Raw genomic sequence first — 17,864 nt, forward strand, 5'->3', positions numbered from 1 at the left:
AATTTGATTAACAAAGACTGTGATATGAATCCCCCCCCAATCCCAAACCCACTTTATTAGCTTATTAAGCTCATTCCCATCCAATGGGTTCTAACTCACAGCAACACTCCCCTCTGTTTCAGAAAACAGTAAACTGCAGTAGTGGGGAGACTGCCTGTCTTTTTTCCCTGGAGTGGCTGATGGATCCAAACAACTGGAGCCATGCAGCCTTTGGGTTGGCAGTCATCTGGCCACAGGCTGCATCAACAGAGCTCCCTCATTAAATAGAGGTTTGGATTTACAGCACGTCAAGTGGAGGATAACGACTTCAAAACACAAAGGGGAGGACAGTCAGGAAATACTGGGAGTCATGGAATCATAGCCCAGCCAAGTTGATGTGTTTTTTAGGGGCACAGTTCAGTACATAACAGCTGTAGGATTACATTGGATAAAAACATGGAGGACAGTGTCACAGTACTGAGAATCATGGCCCAGCCAAGCTGACAATTGCAATTTTAGGGGGTACAATTCAATCCATACAATTGTAGGTTTATAATTTGGGGAACTGTTTTTCTGATACCTGTTTCATTGCTAGCTTATTGTAAAAGCTTATTTACCTCCTCCTCATCAGTTAGGATGAGACCCTAATACAAGGAGCTCCTTTAGACATGGAAGAGTTTATAGTTTAGTTGGGAATAAATAATGCACCTGGCAAATGAGTAGTACTGCTAACAAATACTACAAGAGTTTAAGAAAGAAAATATGTTCACCTTTTATTGAACCAAATTTTTATCCAAGTAATAGATATCATTTGTAAATGCTCCTTGGTTTCTTCTACCTTACTTTCATATTGGACGTAAGGACACAAAGAAGGTAATTTATAATTAAGGTAATTTATCATGTTGTTGAGACCCTTAGTTATATATAAATTTAAAAATACATTTCCATTTCCTTATGGAATATATCAACTTTGAGACAAGCATCCCTCTGGAATTCTCAGAAGTGTGTTAATACTGTACTCTTTCATATGAATTTATATGTTGAATGATCCTGGCATTCTTTAGAATCAGTACAAGCCATGTGGCAGCAGAACTCACGATTGGCTTCCAAAACACATTCATCAAATACATCAAGGTACTTTGACATATTTAATACAAAAATATGATAGCTTTATAAAGATATAATTTAACTCCATTTCCCCAACTCTCATCTTAAAGTTTTTAGTTCCTTTATGAATGCCATAACTAAATCCTATCATCGTTTTTGTTCATTTCCAAATTAATGATCAAATAATGTTAAAGGTTTATTTTTGTCATACACATTTTAATAATTTGAAGAGTAAACTGGGAATAGAGAGGTACTTTCTGGCAGTGTTTATTTAGGCTCATTCTGTGTGTCACAATACACTGAATCATGAAATAATATCTATTTATAACTAGCCCGTGAATGTGCTTGTCTGATGTTGATGACCTCAGGCCTTTTGAGTGTTGGGAGTGTTGGGAACATTTTTCATTGCACTTCTGTAATGTCTGAAACTTTGCGTTATCCTACTGTTATCCATCATGGTTTATTCTGAGGTGTGAGAGTGGTTTTCCTAATTCTCACGTTGACCTTGAGACTCTACAACAATTTCATTTGGGATCAATGTGAATTCTTAAGAGTTTGTTTGGCAATAAGGCAACCTTTTGACTGGGATCTTGCTAGACTTGTATGTCAACAATTTCTAGACTGGGAAAAAAAAAATTATTTTGGTTTTGGTGTATTGCAAATCCCTTAAAGCTCTTGGAGATGTTTAGTGTGACAGGAAATAAGGGCAAAGAGGGGAGCTGTTGAGAAGTTGAGAAGCATCACACTCTTCACAGGAGGTGAGAATACTGTCAAATGGACGTTTCCTTCCACATACTTTCTCTCAGTGTTGACCATCTCTTCAGCTAAGAGAAGAGGGTCAGGAATGCTTATTTGATTTCTTGGATAGTCTTCAGATACTTTGATAAGTAACTTCTTGTTTTGATGTTGTTGGTGGTGGTGATTGCTGTTGAGTGAGCATGATTCATAGCATCCCTATGAACAAAAGGCCTGAAACCTTTCCATGACCACTGTCATTTATCAAAGTTCATAGAGTTCCCAGAGGCATGTTGTTTAGGAAGGGGATGCCACTCCTGCTTCCCTTGTTTTGATAGTGGGGATTTGAAGTTCTTAGTATTGATCACAGATTTTCAGTATCAGGGTTCTTCTGTTTGAGGGAGAAACTCAGAACCTAAAATAGAGTCTACAAAATCCAAAGTCAGACAACTTGCTTGAGTTACTTCTCTTTTTTTTTAAATAATTTTAATGAAAGTTTACAGAGACTTTGGATTTCCATTCATTTGAGGTGATTTCTAATGTTCTTAGTTTCAGTTCATCTCCCTAGCCTCCTCAAATCCCAAAATATAAAAAAATTGATCTTATCCACTAGAATTAATCTCTTCCTCTAATTTAGAAAGTATACCCTTTAGAGTACATTCCAGTGTGACTTTGGTCACTTTTTAGCAGTATGATTTCAAGTTGTTACTGTTGTATGTTGTTGAGTCAACTATGACTCATTGTGACCCTGTGAATAATAAATAGCTTTGCCCTATCCTGAGCCAACATCATCTCTGACACTCCTGCTCCCATTGTCACCGTCACTGTGTCAATCCATTTTATCCAGAGTCTTCCTCATCTGTGCTGACCCACTATCCTCCCAAGCATAGGCTTGTCCCTCCTGACAATATGCCCAAAGTATGTGAGATTGGAGTTTCAAAATACTTGCCTCCAGGGAACAACCTGATTTCACCCTCTCCAAGACAAATCTGTTCTCTTGACAGTCCGTGGTATGTTCTGTATTCTTCACCAACACCACAGCTCAAAGACATCAATTCTTCTGTTATCCTTGTGATTATTTTTATACTTATAATCATTTTTCAATTCTCAGATGCATAGCAGGCAGTGGAGAAGACTGTGGCCTGGATCAGGCGCATCTTAATCTCTAGACGGACATCTGGACCTCTGGCGAGGTCTCTGACACAGCAGACTTTCCTAAAGCAACTCCTCTTTCCTTTTCCTGACTGCTGGTGCCAAGAGTGTTGATTGTAGATCCAAGCAAGATAAAATTGTTAACAACCTTATTCTTTTTCTCCATATGTTACGGTGCTGCCAAATGGCCCCGTGGTGAGAATCTTATTTTTATGTTGAGGTACAATCCATATTGAAAACTTCAGTCCTTGATCTTCTGCAGCAAATGCTTCAAGAACTCCTTAGTTTCGGGAAGCAAGATTGTGTCATCTGTTAAACACAAGTTGTTGATGAATCTTCCTCCAATCCTGCTGCCACATTCCTCAAATATAGATTGAAAGGGTGTGGAGAAAGGATACGTCCCTGATGTCCTCCTTTCTTGATTTTGAACATTGCAATATTTCCTTGCTCTGTCTGACAACAGCTTCCTGGTCTAGATCTAGGTCTCACATGAGCACAATCAAATGTTGCAGGATTTCTTTTCTTCCCAGTGTTAGCCACAATTTGTCAGATGCCTTTGTATAGCAAATAAAACATAAATAGACATCCTTCTGGTACTCTCTACTTTCAGCCAAGATTCACCTGACATTGGCAGTGAACTCCCTAGTGCCAGTCTCTTCTCAATCCAGCTTATATTTCTGGCAGTTCTCTGTCAATGCACTGTTCTAATCATCCATTGCCTTTAATACTATAGACCTTATTTCTATATCTCTACAATAAGGACATTGTACATTCCTTACAGGTTGTGATGAGGGTTGACTGAGAATGTGTCAGAGGCTTAGCATAGTGAAGTGTCTGGTGTACAGTTAACTGTGTCCTATGTCTTGCTATTTGCTCCTCTCCTCAACCCCATCACTATAAGCCCGGATTTCACTGCTGTTGAGTTAATTTAATCTTATAGGAACCTTATAGAACAGAGTAGAACTGTCCCCGAAGGTTTCCAAGGCTGTAATCTTTATGGAAGTAGAGTACCACATCTTTTTCAAGGAGTAGCTGGTACGTTTAAACCACTGACATTTCACTTACAACCAGGTTCTTTAACCACTGTACCATGAGAACTCCTTGCATGCGCAGAGTGGATTTCTAATACATGATGATTTTCTAGGAAAGCAGAGAGAAAATTTGCTAGAAATGCCCTTGTGTAACTGATTTTCAACCCTTTTCACCTGTAGGCAGGGCTTCCTGAATCAACCTTTCATACAGCCTTCTGTATGAACCTGTAGGCTTCAGACCTTTTAAAATTACTGTTGTTGGTTTTTTGTTGTGTTTTTTTTTTTAAATTTTTGTGTGAGTGTACCGTCAAATCAGATCTGACTGGTACAAGAGGAGATTGTCCCTCCTTTTCCCGGCAGAGCATCTGGTGGATTCGAACCGTGTGCCTCTGGGATTGTAGTTGCAGCTCCTTGCCACTAGGCCACCAGAGCTCCCCTAGACCTTTTAAAATTACTGTTTTCTCTCTCCACATTGTCTATAGTTAATTACTATGGCGCAATAATCCAGTTTTCTTTGAATAAAACATTCCTGGGGAGTACTGGTCGCCTAATGGCAAGAAGTGGCGCTACAATCCTGAGGCACTTGGTTCAAATCCACCAGCTGCTCTATGGGAGAAGGATGGGCAGTCTCCTCCCATGTGATTTAACTGCCTCTGAAAATCCACCAGAGGGTCACCTATGGGTCGGTTCCAACTCGACCATACACAACAAAATATACCTAATTATGTTTTTAATTATGGAACTAATATATGTCATTTCTCTTTGCAGAATGCTAGAAACATTACTTTTCTGTACATTGATCATTTTTCTATACCCATTTCTAAGTCCATATTTCTATATCCAACTAACACTTAATATTTTAAATGTAGTCTTTATAGTTTTTGCTTTGTCTATGGATGTGTCTATGTGAGAGTGGCACAGGATTAGGCATGGTTATACTCTGTTACCCACAGGGTTCTGTGAGTCAGAGTCAGCTGGATGGCACCTTGCAGCAATGTTGTTATTGTTATGTGCCTATACGTGGACAGTGACTCATAGTGAGCCTATGAACAAGGGATCTGAACCTTGCCCTATCCTGTGCCATCCTTATCGTCTCTGATACACTTGAGCCCATTGCTACATCACTCTGTCAGTCCGTCTTGTTGAAGGTCTTCTTCTCTTACTGTGACCATCCACCTATCCAAGCATGAGATCTTTTCCCAAAGACTAGGCTCTGAGCTTCGTCTCACATACTTTGGGCATGTTGCAAGGAGTGGCCAGTCCTTGGAGAGGGTCAGTGCAGGAGGGGAAGGCCCTCTAGGAGGTGGATTGATTCAGTGACTGGGGTAATCGGGATGGGTGTGTCAGAGATGGTGCAATTGGCACAGGACAGAGCAGAGTTTAGGACTGTTGTACATAGGGTTGTGCAACTTGACTGCACATGACAACAACAACAACAGGCTCTCCTAACAACATTCACAGTATGTGAGGCAAAGCTTCACAATCGTTACCTCTAAGGAACACCCTGGTCACACTTTGTCCAAGACACATTTGCTTTTTTGTTTGGCAGTCCATAAGATAGTCAGTATTCTTCTTCAAACCACAGCTCAAAGGCATTGATTCTTCTGTCATCTTTAGTCATTGTTCAACGTTAAGATGCATAGGAACACTGCAATCCCAGAGGAACTCGGTTCGAATCCTCCAGATGCTCTGCCGGAGAAGGAGGCGCAATATCCTCCTGTACCAGTCATATCTGATTTGACGGTACACGCACACAAAATAATAAAAAAAAAAAATTAAAAAAAAAAAAGATGCATAGGAAATAATTGAATAGACCATGGCTTGGATCAGGTGGCCCTTAATTGTTGTTGTGTGTCAAATTGAAACTGACCCACAGCTGACCCTCCAGTGGGTTTTTCACAGGTGGAGATTGCCTGTCGTCCCTCAGAGCAGCTAGTGGATTTGAACCATATGCCTTTGGGATCATAGTGCAAATTCTTACCACTAGGCCACCAGAGATCCCTTCATTTTTTTAACACTCTTTCAACATGCCCCTTAGGTTTTTTGAGCATCATTGCTCTTTAGCACTTTGGAGAGTCGTGACAGCTGATTTTCCCACTGTAAAATGTCTTTTGATTTCTTGACTGCTGATAACATGTTGATAACATGTAGCAACATATTATTGTCCTTAAACCTACTATACTTAAACTTTCCTTATGTAATTGCCATTAAATCTACTAAGTTAATACAGTTACATAGTCCTTTGTCTTGTTTGAGAAGCTCATGATATTGACCATTGTGCTGCATTCTCCCACCCAGGGTCTATTTGAAGTCCTGTCTGTGTACATGAGGAAACTGCAGTCGACCTCTCAGTTACACAGGATGCTTTTCTGCAACATTAAGTTCCCTGTTCTACTTCCTGTTACTGTGTGTGTGTGTGTTTCAAAAGAGCATTTGTTCCTTCTGTGGCACTTACATTCTTTTTTCAGAAGGTTGAATTTTGTTTTTAAAACATTCATGTGAAGTGTGGAGAGGGAGAAGGACAAAGTGAATTTCCATTGAGCAGTAGTGACACATGACAAAAAAAATCTGACTTGACTGGTTTTTCTGTTCATATTGTTTAAATGTCATGTGTGTTTTTAGTCAGCCATGTAATTTTCCCTAGTGCTGCAAAACTGCCCTTCGAGGCATCTAAGGTACAGGAACGCTTATAAAATGAATGGCAGCAATTATTATTCAAATGAGGAGGTACCAACTAGGGTGCGCACAGCTCCGGAGCTTGTTACCTTGTGAGATTTAATTGCACAGCGTGTTTGTGAAGGAAGATTGCTAAATTTAAAATAATACAATAGTAAAGCTCCCTTGAAGGAGAAAAGGGTACTTAAAAATTCCAGTTGTGGAACTTCGTGAACCCGCGTGCTCACAATGGAGGGCATTTATTAATGTTTTGGTTCAGGGTTGTGCCCTAAGGGGCTTCTCCGCCACATCAGTATTCATGAACACTGATGGAAAATAGCCGTCACCTGCCTCCATTAGAGAACTAGCTTCTTGAAAGATGTGGAATTTACTGCTATTTAAAGTGAAGGGCCCAAGCCCAGTGTCTTATGTGCTTGTGCTCAAAGGAAAATAAAGATTAATTGAAGACATAAAGCTACTCCAGTGGTTTCGATGAGCCCACTCGATTTTTGGTGGTTGGTTGGTTTGTTTTGGGAGGTAGGAGTATGAAGTGTTAACCAGATAGTTGTTATTGGATTCTGAAGAATGATGATGTCCCCTCTGGGTTAATCCTCATATTTAGTCTTAATTGTATTATTTAATGGTAGAAAAAAATATAATAAAACATTTACCACAAGAACAACCAGGTAATTCTTGGAGAAAGTGCAACCAGTGCTCTTTAGAGGCAAAGATGGTGAAACTTCATCTCAGATATATCGGGCATGTTGTTAGGAGAGTCCAGTCCTCGGAAAAGGACATCATGCTTGGAAAGGTGGAGGGTCAGTGAGAGAGAGGAAGACCACGCTACCTCCCCCAGAAGACCCATTAATACTGAATCAGTGACTGTATTAGTGGGCTCGAGCATGTCAGAGATGATGAAGAGGGCACAGAGTAGGGGGGACAGGGACCAGATCTCTTGTTCATAGTGTTGCTATGAGTCAAAATCGACTTGATGGCATTTAACAGCCACAATAGTTTTTCCGTACAGTGTCATTGTACCATACAGTGTCATTGATTTTTAGGTTTGTGTTGTACAACCATCGGCCACTATTGTGTCTGGTCTTTAAAGAGCCTTTGTCACCTAAATGTGTCTGCTTTAGTACATCTGTTTTGGAAACCTTTAACCTCTCTACCTGTGAATATCTTAGAACAGTCAAATGTCAAAAAACTAGCCCTGTTTTCCTGCCTGGCAGTCAAGAGAGATACTGAGGGAAGGTTGTGGACGGTGGTGGAATGGCGGTGGGGTGGTTGGGGTGGGGGAGATACTGAGATAGGCTTTGCCTCCCAGAGGCCCCAACAGCTCGTTTTTCATCTCTCTGAAGATACTACTGTGTTCTGTTGTTACTGATAAACTTGCCTCCTTTTGTCTGCATCCCTCCCTTCTACTGTCTAGAATCTGCAGGTCTGTAGCCTAATCAGTAAACTCCTTGAGGACAGAGTTTATCATCTTTGTGTTTTGCTTTTATGCACCCTGAAGGCGTGGTGTCTTCCCTTTTATATATATGGTTATGTCTTTTCTACTTGGAGGCTTTGTGTAAAGTTGGTGATTTGATCTGAGCAGCAGAGGGATTTCCCTGGGAGGACAGTGTGGAATGGAAGTGAAGCCGCTCGAGGGTAGACAAGTTGGTGAGTTGATGAGCTTGGAAACAAGGGCTGGGTTCTCAGTGCAACTCCATCACCTCCAAAACTAGTGGACCCCCAGTACTTCCCTTTCTCCTCTCTTCCCCCTTCAGTTCTGAGGGAGGATAGCTGCTGTGCCTGTCTTACCTGACTTTTAGCTTTTCAAAGGACCAAATGCATGAGAAACAGGGAGCCTCCAATACCATCTCCAGTCAGCCAGCATTATCCAGGACACATTAATAAAATGTTCTAACAACTAAATTTAGTTACAAACCTTAAAAAGAAAAGCCTAAGCCATCAAAGCAGGTATTAAATATAAGTAGGCTGTTCTTGTTCATTTAAGATTTACTCCGCAGAGTGATAACCTCAGGGCTTTACTTAGTTCCGTTGAACCCTTGCCTTAACACTAAATACATTTGGCTTTTAAAGGTTTTTTTAGTGCATAAATACTCTTTTTTTTAAAAGAATTCTTAAGGGAGCTCTGGTGGCCTAGTGGCAAGAAGCTGCACTGCAATCCCAGAGGTTTGTGGTTCGAATCCACAAGGTGCTCTGCTGGAGAAGGAGGGGCAACCTCCTTCTGTACCAGTCAGATCTGATTTGACGGTACACACACAAAATAATTTTAAAAAAACAAAACAACTTAATCTGTTCTAGGGAGAAGGGTTAAGGTCTTAATTGCAGTATGTTAAGTTACTTTTTTTTTCATTGCCCAATTTTTAGTTTTATTGTAATCAAAGTTTACAGAGACTTTAGATTTCCATTCATTCATTGTTGCATTTTTCTCCTGCTCATCCCACCCCCCAATTCGCTTTTCTTTTTGAAAAGTAAAAGAAAAAATTCTTTAAGTGTTATTCAATCCCTCCCCCTAAGTCCACTCCACTATTGAGCCTTCATGGGCTCCTGTCATGAAAATAATACCTAATCACCTATCCCTTTTAAACAGTTCTCTCCTTCATCTGTTTCAATTCAGTATACATTATTTATCCCATTACTTCTTATCCTAACTTTATCATATCCTGTCTTTTATTTGCTGCTTCTGCAGTGGTGGCTCAGTGGAAAGGAACTGTGCTGCCAACTCAAAGGCATATGGTTCAAATCCACCAGCTGCTCTGTGGGAGAAAGATGGGCAGTCTTCTTCCATGTAGTTCACTGGTTCTGAAAGCCCTCATAGAGGTCAAATATGGGTCCACCTGAGCCAACAGTACCTAACACCAATAGGCTATAGAAAGTTGACAAGTAAAATAATGAAGCTTCTGATAACTTGACAGAGTAAGAATTAATAGAAACTGAGTTTGTTCTGTGAATTTTGCTGTGAGAAGAGAGTACAGGTTTTACAACACCTGACTTAGCTTTTGATGCCACTCCAGCTTGTTTTCTGGTTGTCTGCCTGCTCTGGATAATTGAGATTATGAAATAAACAATTTCCACAGAAGTGAAGTTTATACTGTTTGGAAATCTTATGCATTTGTTATACTATAGTAAAGGGATACCTGGACCTCATAGAAAACTTTGGAGAGGAATTACAGTAAATTTCCAGATAAGAGTGATCTGGATTATAACATACTATGTCAAGGCTATTTCTAAATACCTCTGTAAAAATGTGAGCCTTCAGAAGACCCACAGTCTAGTCTAGTTGCCATCAAATCTCAGACTCATAGCTGATGAGTTCAAATTGCATGCCTTTAGGTTGGCACACAGTTCCTTACCACTAAGATGTGGAATTCTTTAGATGAGTGCATTTCTTTTGAAACAAGAATTCGTTTCTGTTAAATTTGAAGCTGTGGCAAGGCAAGACTTAGGGTTCATTCAGGTCCCATTTATTATTAATATCCCAAGAGAGAGGTGAAACGCAGGGCCAGAATTCCTAAATACTGCGCAGTAGATCAGTTTTCCTGGTCATAGGTAGTACTAGTACCCTGGTTCTGGGAGAGAAGGCATTCATTCTCTGACCTCTTACATGTCACCACCTGATCCTGACTCTTGCTTGGCTCTCTTGGTCACTCTTGTGATCAGTTGCTTTGTTTGAAATCAGCCCTGTCTTCTGGTATACCATCTGTAGAAGCTGTGGGAGTCGACAGCCCGTTACTATGGATATTATTGTTAGGCGTCATCAAGTGGGCTCTGACTCTCAGTGACCTTATGTAGAACAGAATGAAATGCCACCAGTGCTGTGCTGTCATGCTCACTGCTCCGTCTAAGCCCACTGTTGCAACTGCTGTGTCCGTCCATGTCCCTTCCCACCTAGGAAGCTCATCTGCCAGCACTGTATCTGTCCACGTTCTCTTGCCATCCAATTTCCAGTGACTTCATATCTTCATAAGTAGGTCGTTAGACCTTTTTCCAAGTCTTATTTTGGAAGTTCCACTGAAACCTGACCATGGGGACTGCACTGGGATTTAAAACACTGGTGGCATAGTGTCCAGGATCAGAGCAACACACAAGTTACAGCAAATGGACAAATGGCCATTACTCTATTACTATTATTAACCACCAATTGATGGATCTCTGTTTTATTCCAGGAAGTCCTACATAATTCTTATGTTATCCCCTTAATGCCCCTGAGGGAAATGGTATTATAAATAGTAATTCCAGTTGACTAGTAGCTATTGAGTTGATTGTGGTTCATGGTGACCCATTGGGTTTTAGAGTTGAATGGTGCTCCATAGAGTTTTCCATAACTAATTTATCGGAAGTAGATCACCAAGCTTTTTCTCTAAGGCATCTCTAGGTAACCTGGAACCTGTACCCTTTTAATTAGCAGCCAAAGGCACTAGCTATATGTACCATCCAGTTACTCCATAAATAACATAAAATCTATAGAATGATGTTAGTATAGTACCTGACTAACTCTAACGTTTCCCCGGAGTGTGAGCTTCATGAAAATATTTCCATCAGTTTTGTTCAATGCTGTAGACCTTGGCCTAGGACTATGCTAGACACCATGCAGATGCTCAGTAAGTGTTTGTTGAATTAGTAATAAATATTAGTTATGAACTATCCCAGTTTTTCAGATTGCAAAGCTCAAAGAGTTAGTCAGTTAGCCAAATCTTAACAAGATAAGTGGCCGGATTAGGATTAGAACCTAGACCTTCTTGGTCCGGAGCCCAAGCTCCTAGCCCCTCTCCTTCCTCTGTTGAGAAGAAGGATTTTGGTAGGAATTAATAGATGTCCGTTAAGCCTCTGTACATGAGGGGTAGGAGGAGTAACTGTTGGTAAGTATTGTTTGTGGACTGGCTGGTTGGGAAGGTGGCTTTGCCCAGGTGAGCAGGAGCCATAGGGCCTGAAACCCATCTCTGGCTCTGGAACAACAGCAAGTCTACCAGCCAGGACTCTCCCCAGGTCTCTCAGCAACCTGTCAGAGTGAAACCTAATTAGCACTGACTCCTTTGAAACACCCTTTTAACCCTTTCTTTGTACCACTCTGGCCTGCCAGCAGATACTCTTTCTCTGACGGCTGACTTCTGCTCTGACACTGTAGATAATATTTCTTTTTAAAGAACTTATTTTGCAAACTAACTTGTCAGTATACTCTTGCAGTAATTTTTGGATATTCCTCAGTAGGATTTTGTTTGCATGTGATATTACTGATAGTGTTCAATAATTTCTACACTCTGTGGGACCATCTTTTTTTTTGAAGGGGAGTAAATATGGATCTGTTCCAGTCAGTCAGTGGGCCATTTTGCTATCCTCTAGATTTCTTAGCACCGCCTGGTAAGCATGTCCAGGGCTGCTTCTGCTTGTTGAAATATGTCAGTTGGTATCCCACCAATTCCTGGGACCTCATTTTTTGTTAATTCCTTCAGAGCAGTTTGAACTTCTTCCTTCATGAGCTCTTGTTCATAAGTTGTTTTATGAAATTCTTTTTTCAGCCAGTTTTTTCTGGTATAGTGACTCATTACTATACCAGCCACTGAAGACTTGAATTTGTTTCATTTCTTCAGCTTAATAAATGCTAAGCAAGTTCAGCTCTTTTGAGTTTCTGACTCCAGCTCTTTGAAAATTTCATTATAATACTTTGCTATGTCTTCCCCAGCTGCCCTTTGAAATCTTCTGTTCCACTCCTTAACTTCCTAATTTCTTCTCTTTGCTTTGGCTTCTCAGTGCTCTAGTGCAATATTCAGATATTCATCTGACATTCATTTTGGTCTCTTCTTCCTACTCTCTCTTAGTAATGACCTTTTGCTTTCTTCATTGGTGATATTCTTGATATCCTCCCACAGCTCAACTGACCTTCATCCCTTAGTATTCAAGTGCTCAAACCTGTTTCTGAGATGGTTTTTAAATTCAGGTGGGATCAACTCAAGGTCAAACTTTGGTTCTTGTGGATGTATTCTAATTTTCTTTAGCTTCAGTTTGAACTTACATATGAGTAGGTGGTGGGTCTGTTCCACAATCAGCACCTGGCCTAGTTTTCACAAGTGACACTGAGCTTCTTCAACAATTCTTTCTACAAATGTAATCAATCTGATTCCTGTGTAGAAGATCAGGTGATGTCCATGTCAGTTGTGCAGAATTCTATCATTCTATCTCTAGCCTCATTTCTCTCACCAAGTCCATGTTTTCCGACTACTGATTCTTCTTCCTTGTTCCCAACCTTTGCATTCCAGTTACTTATTATTACTAATGCATCTTGGTTACATGTTTAATTGATTTTTTTAATTATTATTCAATTTTATTAGTTTTAATGAACATTTACAGAGATTTTGGGTTTTCATTCATTCATTGTTGCACTCTTTTCTCTACCCTCCTCCTCAGTTCGTTCTTCTCCCCACCCCGAATGTCTGTTTTAATTGTCCAATTGCCACAGTGCTTGTCAAAGCCAGTTCTGATTAATCTCCTTTGTCAGTGTGTCCCTTGCTATTCCCTATCACTCCTCCCTGAGAGAGACTTCACTCTGATTCATAAGGAAAAGGGGATGGCATATTCTCTTGTTTAATTGATTTTTGACTGCAGAAGTTGGCAGAAAGAATTTATTTCATTCTTTTTGGCTCTGGTTGTTTGTGCATATTTTTGAATGATAGTGGTATTAACAGGTATTCCTTGTAAGCATATGGATATTATCCTGTCACACACAATGTTGTATTTCAAGAAGGATCTAGAAGTGGTCTTTTTAACTATGAATATGACCCCCTTTTCACTCACCTTTTCATCTCCAATGTTGTAGATCTTATTGTCTGATTCAAAATGCCCCATGCCAGTCCATCTCTGCTCATTTCTTAACTATGTCCAGCTTTCTTACATTCATATGTCTCACATTCCACTTTCTACTCACTACTGCCTGTTTGCAACTGTCCCTCCTCCTTTTTGTTTCCCAGCATGAGGACACAGGTTCAGGTGGCATATCTGTTGTCTAATCTAAATGCGCTCTATTGTAGGAGAGGGCTGATGGCCTAGAGTACTAAAGGAATGTTTATCAGTGTTTCATCGACTGTGCAAAGGCATTTAACTGTGTGGATCACAGCAAATTATGGCTAACATTGAAGAGAATGGAAATATCAGAACACCTGACTGTGCTCATGCAAAACCTATACTTGGATCAGGAAGCAGTCTTCAGAACAGAGCAAGGAAACACTGCATAATTCAAAAGCAAGGAGACAGTGCATCAGGGATGCATCCTTTCTCCATACCTTTTTAATCTACTTGGGATCAGATTATTCAGGAGGCTGGACTCTGTGTGACATCGGTATTGGAGGAAGACTTATCAACAACCTGCTTATGCAGATGACACAGCATTGTTTGCTGACCTGAAGCGTCTGCTGCAGAAGGTCAAGGACTGCAGTCTCCAATACGTATTGAAGCTCAACATCAAGAAAACAAAGATTCTCACCATTGAGCCAATTGGCAACATCATGATAGATGTAGAGCTTGAGATTGTTAACAATTTCAGTTTACTCGGTTCCACAATTAACACTCTTGGCACCAGTAGTCAGGAAATCAAAAGACAAATTGCATTGGGTAAAGCTACTGGCAGGGAACTATCTAAAGTGCTAAGGAGCAACAATTTCAATCTAGAAACTAAGGCGCACCTGATTCTAACTATGGTCTTTGCCGTTACTTACTACACATCAAAAAGCTGGACAGTGACTGATGACAGAAGGATTGCAGCCTATGAGTTGAGCTGGAGAAGAGTTCTTTTTTTTTTTTTTATTTCAGTTCAAACCCGTTTCCCTTTTATTAAGATCCAAGTTACCATTACATGGTTTGATACTCAATAAAAGAAAACTTGTTGCAATAAGGTAATATGTTATCAGTATTTCCAGGTGACTGTTTATAATCAAGTAGCAAGATCAGTAAATCCTTGGGAAGCACACCTGCAAGCTTACACTTTGTCAAGGCTGGAGAAGAGTTCTTGACCATACCATGAACTGCCAAAAGAACAAACAGATCTATCTTAGAGAAGGTAAAGCCAAGTTGCTTCTTAGAGGCAAGGATTTTAAGGCTCTATCTCACATTCTTTGAGTATGTTGCCAGGAAGGGCCAGTCCTTGGAGAGGACATCATGTTTGGAAGGGTGGCGGGACAGTGTAAGACAGGAAGACCCAGGATGAGATGGACTGACTCAGTAACTGGGGTCCTGGAGGTAGGTGTGTCAAAGACAATGAGACTGGCTCAAGATAGAGCAGGGATCAGAGCTATTACTTTGAGTCTGAGTCATCTTGATGGCATGTAACACAACAATGAGGTAGAGAAATCATACATAGGGTGAAAACATTCTAACTCACAGGGACCCTCTAATATGGACAACAGATAGAAACCACTTCCAAATTAAGAACTTCCTCTTCTCTGCTTTGGTTTACATAGATTTATCCCCCAGTTGATTGTTTAGACAATATTTTTTGTATTTTCAAATTTAATTAGGAAGAGCCTTTTATCCATTACCTATTTTATAGGGTCCCTGTGGGTTAGAATGTTTCACCCTGGTAGCACTTCCTCCATAATGGATATGTGTGTGTGTTTGACAGTCACTGGTGTTTCAGAACTCTCCTCCAACACCACAGTTGAAAGGCATTGACTCTTGCTTGATCTTTCTTATTCATTGTCCAACCAGAATACTCATTGGAGGCAACGATGGCGAAACTTCATCTCACATACTCTGGGCATATTGTCAGGAGAGCCAGTCCTTAGAAAAGACACCATACTGAGAAAGTTGTAGGGTCATAGAAAGAGGGGAAGACCCTAAACAAGACGAATCAACACAGTAACTATAACAGTGTGCTCAAGTGATTAGAGATTGTGAGCAACAAGAGGAAAGGACAAGGTTCAGATCTGTTGTTTATTGGGTTGCTGTGACTCATAATGGACTTGATATCTAACAGCAGCAACAACAACGAGTTGGCAATACTTTTGCTTTTTTGGTTTGTATTTAAATTTTGGGGGTAGTAATGACTTCCAAAGAGACCCAATAAAAGTAGAAATTTTGTAACTTTCTCACCTTTGTAGTTAGATAATAGCGCCCTTGTGGTGGAGTAGATTAAGCTTTGGGCTGCTGCTTGAAAGCATTAGTGGCTTGAATCTACCAGTCTCTTCAGGGGAGAAGGACAAGGCAGTCGGCTTGCATAAAGATTACAGCCTTAAATACCCTAGGGCTCCATTCTGTTCTGTAGGGCTGCTGTGAGTCAGAATCAAATGGATGGCCGTGGATTTTTAGTTTGGCTGCTCTGGGCATGTTGCAAAGAGGGGCCGGTCCTTGAAGAGGGACATAATGCTTGGAAGGGTGGAGGGATAGTGCAAGAAAGGAAGACCCTGGATGAGATGGATTGGCTCAATGAGTGGGGTAATGAGGATAGGTGTGTGAGAGACGGTCAGATTGGCTCAGGATAGAGCAGGTTCAGAGCTGTTTTACATCGGGTCACTATTACTCAATGGTACATAATAATAACATTAGATACCTTATAGTTCTGTGTAGGCAGATTTATCAAACCAGACTTTAGTTTAAAAAAAAATCACTTCTTCCTGTTCCCTGGTGAGATTGTAGAAAAAATAGTCTTGACCATTAAGAGAACTATTTTACCTTTAAATGAAAAGTAATATTCCTCTTCTGACCAAGTTGTTGTTGTGTGCCATTGAGTCACCTGTGAACCATAGCAACCCTATGTACAGCAGCTCTGAAGCCTGCCCTGTCCTGAACTAGTCTCACTGATTCCAGCACACCATACCCCATTGCCACAGTTACTGTATCAATCCATCTCATCCCAGGTCTTCCTCTCCTGCATTGTTTCTCCATCCTGCTGAGCAGATGTCCTTCTCCAAGGACTGGTCCCTCCATCCTCCTGAGCAGATGTCCTTCTCCAAGGACTGGTCCCTCCTGGCCACATGCCCAAAGTATGTGAGACATAGTTTCAAAATTCTAGCTTTCAAGGAGAAACTTGGTTTCTCCCTCTCCAAGACCAACTAATTGGTTTTCTTGGTGGTCCTTGGTATGTTCAAGACTCTTCTCCAGCACTACAGCTCGAAGACATCGATTCTTCTTCTGTCATCCTTAGTTATTGTCCAACTCTGATTCATAGCAAGTAATTGCAAAAACCATGGCCTGGATTAGGCTAACTTTAGTCTACAGACTGACATCATTGCTTTTCAGTACTCTGGAGAGGTCCCACACAGTAGATTTTCCCAATGCAATTTGTCTTTTGATTTCCTGACTGCTGGTACCAAGAGTGTTGATTGTGGAGCTGAGCAAGCTGCAATTGTTAATAACCTCAATCTCTTTTCCCATCTATCATGGTGCTTCCAGTTGGCCCAGTGGTGAGAATCTTTCTCTTCTTGATGTTGAGCTTCAATCTGACTAAGTATTTACTTAACTAAAACTCAGTTGGGGAAATTTTATTTTTAGGTCTTTAGCAAAATGTTTCCCTGGATTCTTTTATCCTATATGTTTCCTATTGACTTTTGTTGTTTATAGAATTGGATTGAAAGGGACTTGGGAGATAAATATTCTATACCTGCCTCTAGCAAGACTATATTTAATTCATTCTTAAATGATAGCTTACTCTCTTCTAGAATATCTTAAGAGATGAAAGCATCCTCTGCCCACTCTTCCAGTAGTAGTTTATTTACTTGGCAAATGTTCCCTAATAACCTGACATTTTTGTGTTTATGTCGTGTTCAGAGAAATAAAAGGGGCCAAGGTTTCAAACCACATTTTTCTGAGTTTATAAAGAGCATTTTGCTTCTGTATAGCTTTTCCCCTCAGGGGTTGAATAAAGAATTTATGCTTACATTTGTGCTTATAACACCAAAGTGTCAAGAAATATAGATACCTCTTTTCTCCTTCTGGGCTGTTGAAAATGAAGAAAAGAAAAAAAAAAGAACAAAAGCAGGTTATGACTCATTTCAGGACTTTCAGGTTATGCACACACAGTTCTCTAGTATCTTATATCTTATAGATTTGCCTTCCTAAGCTGTGGAAACTATTTTGAATGTGTTTTAAATTCTTTATTTTTAGGTACATTTTGACCAGTTTAAAGAAGCTTTAATACTTATCTTGTCCAGAACGCTATCAGATGAAGAACCATTTCAAGAGCCAGGTAAAAACACTTATTTTTTTTCC

The 17,864-nt window shown here is 40.3% G+C and overlaps 1 protein-coding gene across 1 annotated transcript in view; it reads left to right on the plus strand.

The window, feature by feature from the left end:
* Positions 1-17,864, plus strand: part of NIN (ninein (GSK3B interacting protein)) — a 140,957-nt gene that overhangs the window by 6,820 nt on the left and 116,273 nt on the right. The window contains exon 2 of the mRNA XM_006899217.1: positions 17,760-17,841. Within this exon, the coding sequence (XP_006899279.1) occupies positions 17,760-17,841 (82 nt within the window). The remainder of the gene's footprint in view (positions 1-17,759; positions 17,842-17,864) is intronic.

Source organism: Elephantulus edwardii, unplaced genomic scaffold (assembly GCF_000299155.1).
Source record: "Elephantulus edwardii isolate Elephantulus edwardi_28Jun2011 unplaced genomic scaffold, EleEdw1.0 scaffold00247, whole genome shotgun sequence".
NCBI classification, from domain to species: domain Eukaryota; kingdom Metazoa; phylum Chordata; class Mammalia; order Macroscelidea; family Macroscelididae; genus Elephantulus; species Elephantulus edwardii.